Source organism: Astatotilapia calliptera, chromosome 4 (genome assembly GCF_900246225.1).
Source record: "Astatotilapia calliptera chromosome 4, fAstCal1.2, whole genome shotgun sequence".
NCBI lineage: Eukaryota > Metazoa > Chordata > Actinopteri > Cichliformes > Cichlidae > Astatotilapia > Astatotilapia calliptera.
The window spans coordinates 1,295,001-1,305,000 of NC_039305.1; the positions used below are offsets into that span (position 1 = coordinate 1,295,001).

Below are 10,000 nucleotides of genomic sequence, written 5' to 3' on the forward strand. Positions count from 1 at the left end.
AATCTGCAGACTCCTGCAGAAAACCTCCTGCTCCTCCTCGCCGTGCATTCTTGTGGCGGCTGATCCGCAGGACGCCGACGTTTCAGCTGAAATTATAAAAAGCAGAAGCCTGCAGCCTTTGCTGGGACCCGGCCACGCCTCGCTCCACAAACATAAAGTTAAAAATAACTCTGGACAAATGTGCAGCAGATGATGAAGAAGCTGCCGGGGGTCGGTGTGGATGTCAAACCTGCCTCGTTAACGTCTGATCACGTTGTCAGAGAGTGTGTGTGTGTGTGTGTGTGTGTGTGTGTGTGTGTGTGTGTGTGTGTGTGTGTGTGTTTACAGAGGAGTTTAAATGGTTTTTCTGTGACCGATGTTCTAAGACCAATGTCACTCCTATTTCAAGCCCAGAGATTAAACACACTGCTGTGTGTCCCACCGGAGCTTCTCGTAAAACATCCTGCGCACAGATCGTTTGGCGTCCTGGAGAGATGCTGGCGGGAAGCTTCCCTGCTGACTGGAGCCAATCAGAACCAGGGGAAGCAGGTCTGCAGCCGCTCGTCTTCAGAGTTACGTTGCTGCATCAACACGTCAGTGAAGCAGCAGTAAGTCGGACTGCTATCAGTCTGCAGTCGATTGGAGTCAAGTTGGCAACTATGTGAAGTTTGCTGATAGACGTGAAACAGACTCCTCCTTCAATAGTGACGTAGTCGCTGCAGTTTTACTGCAGAAAGACACAAAGGCTTTAAACAGTATAACCCGAGCACAGCCGCTCAGTCTCTGCTGGAGAGACGCCTTGCTCGTGGGCAGAGGCTGACTTGATTACCCATCCGTCTGAGAGTGACTGCAGTGAGTCAGTCAGACCCAACTGTTTGGAGGTTGTTAGGTTGCCTCCAACCTGGCGAGGTGGGTCAAGGTTGAGAGTTGCACGCCGGTGGCCACAGCTGTGGCTGTGACTCAGTGCTTTCACTTTAACCTCCTAGGACCTGCGTCCACATGTGTGGACATCACATTTTCGGTTATTTAGACCAAAATACTCAATCTTGCTCTACAAGGGCCTGATGTCCACCTACGAGGACATTATGCTGCTGCTGTTCTATCAAAATTTTAAACGAATATCCTCGTATGTGGCTCTGAGTTTTCTTAACAACAAAAATAAGGTTAAAAAAAAATCTGGTACTTCTTTGTTTTTACATTCATCAGGTCGCAATCAGCCCAAATATCAAAGAGAAATTAAAAATGCTGCAGTGGAAGAGTTCAGGTCTTAGGGGGTTAAACCGCCTAAATTTACTTTTTACTTTTAATCGTCTTGATCGTTGAATCATTTCCAGTCATTTTCCTGCAGAAGGGATTTTTGGTCCCCGCCTGATCACCGCGCGTTAGAAGCCGACTGTTGGTGCGCACAGAGCTCGGGAGCAGCAGGCTGGTCCACAGCCTGGGCTGTGGTCTGGTTCCCCGAGCCATCAGGACCACTGATCACCACTCCACTGATCCTCAGCACTCCAGGGCCTGCTGCTGTCAAACAAACTCATTTATGTAAAAATGAAGCGATCACATTATTGATGTGATTATAGAATTATGGCGTTTCGTTCCGCCATGACGTCCAGTCTTTCTCTGAGAGAGAGGGTGTAGTAGAGTGGTCCCGCTTCACGTGGTGAAACGCAGCGGCGGCGACTTCCTCCCTGCGTTCAGCCCGTTCCTGCATCTCCGCTCATGCTGATTTATTCCTGTTCATTCTGAAATCCAGGTCATTATCAAAGCAGCGCTGTGGTCCCGGAGGGCGAGCCTGCCGTGTTGCCCCGAGATCCTCATTACTTCAAACGCTGCTGTTGTTGTTGGTGAGAGGGTGAGGGGGGTGGCAGCAGACTCACGGTGGAGGTGGTGTCTGTGAAGTCCCTGCAGGCTGACCTTTGACCCCTGACAGTAAACGCTGCAGCTCCTTTGATCGCTGTGTTTACAGGTTTTGACATAAGAAGTCAGAAGATGTTAAACTGGTTTCTATGAGCTCCTGAACCTGCGCAGAGCTCTGACTGCTGATAACTCAGCAGGAGAGAGACGCTCCGACTTCCTGTTGCTGACCGTGGCGTTACGATGACGCGCTGATTAGACGCCATCATACCAAACAGAGCCCGGACCGTCGAGGAACCCCCTCGCTTCAAGAAGGACGGCATTCCAGCGAGCAGCAGTGAAAACGAGTCTGCGAGACGAGGACGGGAACGAGTCTGTGGTGTCGCCCCCAGCGGCGAGGAGACTTTTCTGGCAGCAGATCAAAGAGGCGCCGAGCTTCATCTCTCAGTGTCTGAGCAGCAAACCTGCTGAGGAGGTCAGGGCCGGGCCAGAGGCTAATGAAGCGTGCTCGGGAGGACGATTTACGATCCGGTGTCCCCGTCTGCTGCAGGAAGCTTCTCCTCCCATCGGCTCTGATTGGATTTCCTCCGGTGGAAGAGAGTCTCTGACACCTCGTCATCCCGCAGCAGTCAGACGTGGACATTATCACCGACTCATGAGCTTCCACCTGCGGTCCAGACGCCTCTGACCACCGCTGGAAAGAAAAGTTCTAACGATGGATCGCGTGAGCTCATACAGGACCGCACTGTGGTTAGTTTGGACCCTGCAGGCTGTCAGCAGGACAGCAGTAAGACACGCACAGGAAGGTCAAAGGTCAAATTAACCTGTCACACAGCCACAAACACATCAATGTTACCCAGAATGCATCTGCCATTATACTGCGTTCAAAACTGTAAAGACAGCGGTGGAGGAGTTTGTGAGGAAGTGAAACGGCCGTTTGGTTCATGAATCTGAAAACTTCTCGTTTTCAGATTCGTAACATCACAGACAGAAGCTCCGCCCATCTGTGTGTTTAAACCTTCTGTCTGCAAAGGGCAGCCAATCAGAACAAGGTTAGCTTGAAGCAGTGGTTCTCCTGCAGCTGGTTTATAACAGCTGGTCTGTTTGTCAGAAACAGACACGCTGTCAGTTTAAATCCTACATTACCCATGATCCTTTAGCTCAGCGTTATTCTCGGTTTCAGTCTTTAAGTCAATGAGCTTCGTGTACGTTTGACTTTTTAACCACGTGTTCCAGCCGTCCTCCCGTCCAGCTTCACCTGAACGATCTGCTGGACGATCACATGACCACGATCACATGACCACGATCGGGCGCTCATCTTCTGTGTGTTCTTGTGTTTCAGAGCTGCTGGGCTCCACTAAGAGGCTGAATGTGAACTACCAGGACTCAGATGGGTGAGTGATGAAGTCAACACTATAAAAAGACGTTTTCTGGGCTGCTCCGCCCAGCGAGGGAGCTTTTTTTACTCTCTGCTCCCCGAGCTCCTATAAAAAGTTTCCACTCTGAATCTGCTGAGTGGACGGAGCACAAACTTTGTTAAAGCTTCTTTGTTCTGGTTCTTTAGCGCGTGGGTTTGTGACGTTCATCGGCCGCTTCAACACAGCAGCCTGGAAGGACACGAGGAGACTTTAATCTGTCCTCGTCGAGTCCCCGAGGTTGTTTCCTCCCTCCTCAATCTGACGAGCACGTCTTTATATCCTCTCTGTGCATCCTGGAGGTCAAATAATAATAGAGCAGGAAAAACAAATAAAACGTTCAATTATGCTGTTCGACTAATTTATTGTAGAAATGGAGTTAATTAGACGGCGATGTGCAGGTCAAATATCAACACCAGATGTCTCTGTGGTGTATCAGGTGTGACGTCTGCCGTGGGACCCATGAATCAGGAAGTGTCAGCTGGGCGTCGAGCTTCATACAACACACGTTTGACTCCTTTCAGCTTTAAGTCGACACAAAAGCTCACAGACCCTCTGCAGACCACCGCGCCACCTTCAAGTGTCCGGCTCCTTTTGTGGGCTCCACAGAGGGCCGGGGGAGGAGGGCTGGTGGAAGCGGGGTCAAAGGTCAGGGGGGAGAGCGGCGACCATTAAGATAGGAGTGTTTACAAAGAGCCCGGATGACTTAATACAGCGCTGACAGCAGAGGTCAGGAAAGGTTAAAGAGAGGAGACAAGTGGGCTCCTTAAGGACGGACGCTGGGAAATAGTGCGTGTGCGTGTGCGTGCGTGCGTGCGTGCGTGTGTGCGTGTGTGTGTGTGTGTGTGTGTGTGTGCGTGTGTGTGCGTGTGTGTGTGTGTGTTGTATTTAATACCACTGCAGTGCGTTCCAGTCTGTAGGATGACACCAGCAGAGGGAGGTCGGGGCCTCTCTGTGCCTGTGGCCCTCCTGCTCGGTGATGAGAGGGGAGGTCAGGGAGGCCCTCGCTCTGCCACAGGGAGCACAATAAAAAACTGTTTACTTTGTTCAGATTTTTATGGGAAAAATCGAAAACAAAAGCATCAAATCTGCTTCATAAAATGCTGAAAACATTAAATATTGAACGTTACTGATCTGAACTTTGAGGTTGGTGTTACTGAAACACCTCAGTTATCATTTATCTGCATTAATGTTATTGTGAGGAGGTCCAGAGAACGTTTACGCCTCACAGATGTGATGCTGGAGTCTGGCGTCATGTTGGTTCGTCCGCGTACGTTTGAGCCTCTATAAAGAGGCGACTTGGTTAAAAAAACGTTCTTCGTGATTTAATAAAGATTTGGTTTGAATCGAATTAAAAGTCTGGACTTCGACGCGTCTGGATACGTGAAGCCCACGGAGGCGGCGTTCCAGATGTTTGTGGACGTAAAGTGAGGAGGAGCCATTCCAGCGTGTGAAACATTTGTTTCCCAAAGCGGCGCCCAGCTCCATGTTCACTGGTAAGAAAGGAGTGACCTCCTCCTCCTCGCCCTGCTCGCCCTTTAATCCTCTGCTAATAACAACGTGTCTGCAGCTCGTTAGCAGCCTTCAGCCCGTTCAGGCGAGCGATGTCCACGGCACACCGACACGCTCGACCCTCGCTCCTGACTCCTCCTCCTCCTCCTGCTCTCTGCTGCCTCTCTCAGCGATCCATCCATTACTCTTGGAGTTGCCCTCGGCGCCGTGTCCTACCCACATGAATGCCATCGCTCGCATTACGCAACAGATAGAAAGGAGAGCAGCGCTGCACTCAAAGCGTCCTCTCTTCTTCGGGTCTTTCTCGGCTCGCTGCAGAGCGCCTGTAATGTTTCTGCTGCTGTCTTTACACAGGACGCGTGGCCCCGAGCGTCGGCCTCTGCCGAGCGCCTCACATGTGGGGGAGGATGCTTCGACGTGCGCTGCTCGTGACTTCATCACGAAGTCAGAAAGCAGTCACAGAGGTTCCTCGTGTTCACATTCAGCCTGTGCTTTTTAGAGGCGTTTGTTGTAAACAGATGTGAACGCGGCGAGTTGCTCTGTTCTCACAAAGAGAGCTTTCATCTTTAGAGTTAAAACAGCAGCAAGACCGTCTGCGGTCAGTCAGGCTCAGTCTGTTTGTGGAAGTAGGATCCATGTCATCGATATTCAGACCGAACCTCGCAGATGTGAGCAGAATGATGCAGGAGTCCCACAGACGAGCAGCTCTCATCAGCCCTGTCTGTCTGCGATGGTCGGGGGGCCGGCCGGGTCCCACCGGGTCGCCGCTGCAGTCGCCCGCAGGTCGAGGGCGTGGCGTGTGTTCGTTTGGTCGCAGTTGGAATGTGAAAGAAGCCGATCGGAGCCGTGACGTTCCAGAAAGGCGGAGCTCCGTTTATTGTAGGCGTTTGTGCCTGCAACAGGTTTCATTCATGAAGCGAACATGGAGCAGTTTCTGCATGAACGATAACATACGGACACGCCCACCTCTGTGACACGCCCACCTCGTTCAAGCTGGTTCATCTGCACACACAATACCATGTCAGACGAGCCCGGCACATCTGGACGTGCTCCCAGGTGTTGCCGTTACCTGCACCCACAGGTCTGTCTGACTCACAATAGTCGGCCTCCGCCCTTCTCTCCATGCGTGCGGCGGCGAGTCCAGGCACCGCGGAGCGTTTGTTCAGCCTTTTGTTTGGCTCTCAGACACACCCTGATCACAGAACGGAGTCTGGATGCAGGATTTCAAGTCACCACAGGATCTCGTTGTGAGGAAGAAGAGCAGCGCTGCTTTCAAAGGCGCTTTGATTCTGTGTGAATGAAGCCAGCGGCACACACACTGATGTGGTGTGTGTGTGTGTGCGTGTGTGTGTGTGTGTGTGCGTGTGTGCATGCGTGTGCGTGCGTGCGTGTGTGCGTGTGTGTGTGTGTGTGCGTGCGTGCGTGCGTGTGTGTGTGTGTGTGCGTGTGTGTGTGCGTGCGTGCGTGCGTGTGTGTGTGTGTCTGTGCGTGTGTGTGCGTGCGTGCGCGTGCGTGCGTGCGTGTGCGTGCGTGCGTGTGTGTGTGTCTGTACGTGTGTGTGTGTGCGTGTGTGTGTGTGTCTGTACGTGTGCGTGCGTGCGTGTGTGTGTGTGTCTGTACGTGTGTGCGTGCGTGCGTGCGTGTGCGTGCGTGCGTGTGTGTGTGTGTGTGTCTGTACGTGTGTGTGTGTGCGTGTGTGTGTGTGAGGCTGATGGCATCCAGCTGAGCCTCACGCTGCAAACAGGATCTGAAGCTGCTTTCAGTCTGAAACACACGCCGCTCTGTCGAGCTGTTAAAGTGACGCCTTTGTGTCACACACACACACGCAAACATGACACAGCACAGGAAGTTCATGAATAAAGCGTGAGTGTGTGTGTGGTTACCCCAAAGGGCGAGACACTGGGAGTGTCACTGTGTCGACTTCCTGTCTTAATTTCAAAGTTTGGGAATATTTTCCATCACAGTTAATGTTGGAAAAATGAAACGAGTGAAAACTAGAAGGCGAGGGTTGTTTGACTTTAATGCTCTTTGTTTCTCTGTGTGACCTTTGACCCCTGCCAGGTTCTCAGCGCTGCACCACGCCGCTCTCACAGGGACGAGCGAGCTGCTGGCAGCGCTGCTCGAGGCTCAGGCCACCGTGGACATCAAGGATAGTAACGGTGAGGCGCTCGGTTACACCGCCTTGTGATCGGCTCCGCCTCCACGTGTTTTACAGCGACTCGGCTCACACCGACGGTTTTTGTGTTGTTGGTGTCGTGCAGGAATGCGCCCGCTGCATTATGCAGCCTGGCAGGGAAAAGCCGAGTCGGTCCTGATGCTGCTGCGCTCCGGAGCCTCGGTCAACGGCGCCTCACTCGACGGCCACATCCCGCTGCACCTGGCTGCTCAGTACGGACACTACGAAGTGGTGAGTGCGAGCGCAGTCTGAAGGTGACACGCGTCACCGCTAGTCACATGACCTGTGGTCACATCACTCAGCCTGGAATAGATGTGTGTTTATATGATGGCAAAAAATGAACACAGACACACACACACACAGGTGCAGACACACACGTACAGACACACACACACACACACACACACGTGCAGACACACACACACACACACACACGTGCAGACACACACGTGCAGACACACACACACACACACGTGCAGACACACACACACACGTGCAGACACACACACACACACACACACACACACACACACACACACACACACACACACACGTGCAGACACACACACACACACACACACACACACACACACACGTGCAGACACACACACACACACACACACGTGCAGACACACACACACACACACACACGTGCAGACACACACACACACGTACAGACACACACACACACACACACGTGCAGACACACACACACACGTGCAGACACACACACACACGTACAGACACACACACACACACACACGTGCAGACACACACACACTCAGCTGTTTCCTCTTCAGGTGTGTGTTATTCACAGTGGCAGGTCGAGGTCACTCTGTTAAACACTCTGGGTAATAAATAAGTCCGACAGGAGGGAGGAGCCCAGGTTGGTGGGGATTCAGGTGGTGCTGATGGAGGAGGGAGGGGTAGATGGAGCAGTGAGTTTTGGTGGTGCAGCAGCCCAGATGTGAGCCTGAGGAGGAGGAGGGTGTTTGGCTGATGAAATGAATGCAGCAGGTTTGCGGGTTAATCCCGGGTCAGCTGAGTCGTCCCGCTGTCACACACACCGCTCGCAGTTTTGAGGCCAGGATTAGCATGAATGTAGGTGAGTTTACATCCGTGACCCCGACGGTGGCGTGCTAATCTGGACGTTCGAGTCTTGTTTCCAGGTCAGAACAGAGCTGTTAGCAGATCCTCCTGACAGCACGGATGTGAAAGACTAAGAGCTGAGTGTTTGATGTGGAGTCAGATTCACATCGCGCCCTCTAGCAATGATTGATCCGTGACTTCCTGTCCTCCAGGTTTACTTCCTGCTGGACAATGTGCGCCTCGTGTTTGTAGGGCTGCTGTGGTAACAATGACGGCTCACGTGGAGGTCTCAGCATCGCTGACTGATAGTAGCAGAGGATGCAGCGCTGCTAGACGCCGCAGCGCCTCTGTGTCGGCGTTTACAGAAGCTTAGCTTAGCTTAGCCTCCCTTACACCCGACAGTGACGTGCACACTCTCAGCTTCAAGTCAACAAGCTGAACAAAAGTACTGAAAGTGCTGCATCAGCCATTTTCATACACTGCCTGATTATCAGAGGCTCAGAGGGAGCAAACAGACAAATGTCCATGTAAGGTTTGTGTTTAACGCCGGCGCTCGTGGGTGGAGATCATGTGACTGATGAACGCAGGAGCGGCTCTGAACAGAGGACCAGATAAAGAAGGATTATATTCAACTGTGAACCAGGCAAAGCTGAATAAGACTGTAACTGTGTGTGTGTGTGTGTGTGTGTGTGTGTGTGTGTGTGTGTGTGTGTGTGTGTGTGTGTGTGTGTGTGTGTGTGTGTGTGTGTGTGTGTGTGTGTGTGTGTGTGTGTGTTGCAGTCTGAGATGTTGCTGCAGCATCAGTCTAACCCGTGTCTGGTGAACAAAGCCAAGAAGACTCCTCTGGATCTGGCCTGTGAGTTTGGACGAGTTAAGGTGAGCGCGTGTTTGACGGTCATATAAAGGACTTTTATTCTGCAGTCAGTCTCTGTGCACTTTACACAGATACTGGGAAAGTTCTTAGTTTTGGACTGAACGTCTCTGAAGTGAAAAACGGTCAAAAAAATAAATATGTGATGGATTCAAATTAATCGGTAACAAAAAAGCAAAAGAATAAAAAGGACCAAAGACAAAAGCTGTGTCCTAAAAACGCAGCCCACATCCTTCGGAGGACGTGGCCTTCGTGGTCTACGTGGGCCGCGAAGTGAGCGGCTGTGAAACGGGACGGTCGAACCTTCAGATCAGCGTCACCGCTGTCTGGGTGGAGTTTAATAAACTCGCCGTCTGCTCCTTGCTGTCTAAAATATATCAGGACACCAGAGTAAACTCTCGACCGTCTCACACTCCTGTTTATCAGTTTTCTGTTTGACGTTTATTCAGCTGTGTGAAAAAAAAAAAAAGGAGGAACCCACTCGATGGATTAATAAAGTTTAATTTTATCTAATCTAATAACTTTAATCTCAGCCAAACCGATTTACTGAGGAACAAATCAAACACTGAAAAAAGCCCAACAAGAACATTTTTAGGTTGTCTGAGTGACTCATATATCACGTTTAACCTGAGTAGCGACAGACCGCGGGGGTCTGAAAACGATGAAGCTGGGAGTCCGCTGTTATCGCCCCGGCTCCAGTGACCCTCGACCTCCCGGTCAGCTTTGAGCTGGTGGGTAACAGACGTCTCTGAAAACGTTGCAGCACTTTTGCAAATATGTGATGTCTTGATAAACAGAGCAGATATTTGAAGTTTGCACAGCTACGTTCTCACCTGAAAATATGTTAAAAGTTTATTTTGTGACCCAGAAAGATTAATAAGAGTAATTTTAAAACTTAGTAGCGGCCGCCATTGTTGGAAACTGGAATTGGCTGGGCCGCGCTATGAATTCTGGGATATGATGGGCCATGAAGGACACACCCGACCCATCCTTCAAATCCAGGGAAATGAAGGACGCATTTAAAGGAGTCGATGAATTGGGACGGCCTTCAAATGCGTCCTTTGAAGGATGCAGCCGACGTTTTGGGACCAGTGTTGGGTGTAATGT

At 51.3% G+C, this 10,000-nt stretch overlaps 1 protein-coding gene across 4 annotated transcripts in view; it reads left to right on the plus strand.

Annotated features, from left to right (window-relative positions):
* caskin2 (CASK interacting protein 2) overlaps positions 1-10,000 on the plus strand; it is a 55,174-nt gene that overhangs the window by 19,856 nt on the left and 25,318 nt on the right. For all 4 annotated transcript variants that reach the window (XM_026163870.1, XM_026163869.1, XM_026163871.1 and 1 more), the window contains 4 exons: positions 3,173-3,224; positions 6,819-6,916; positions 7,019-7,164; positions 8,803-8,898. In XM_026163870.1, coding sequence (XP_026019655.1) covers positions 3,173-3,224; positions 6,819-6,916; positions 7,019-7,164; positions 8,803-8,898 — 392 coding nt within the window. The remainder of the gene's footprint in view (positions 1-3,172; positions 3,225-6,818; positions 6,917-7,018; positions 7,165-8,802; positions 8,899-10,000) is intronic.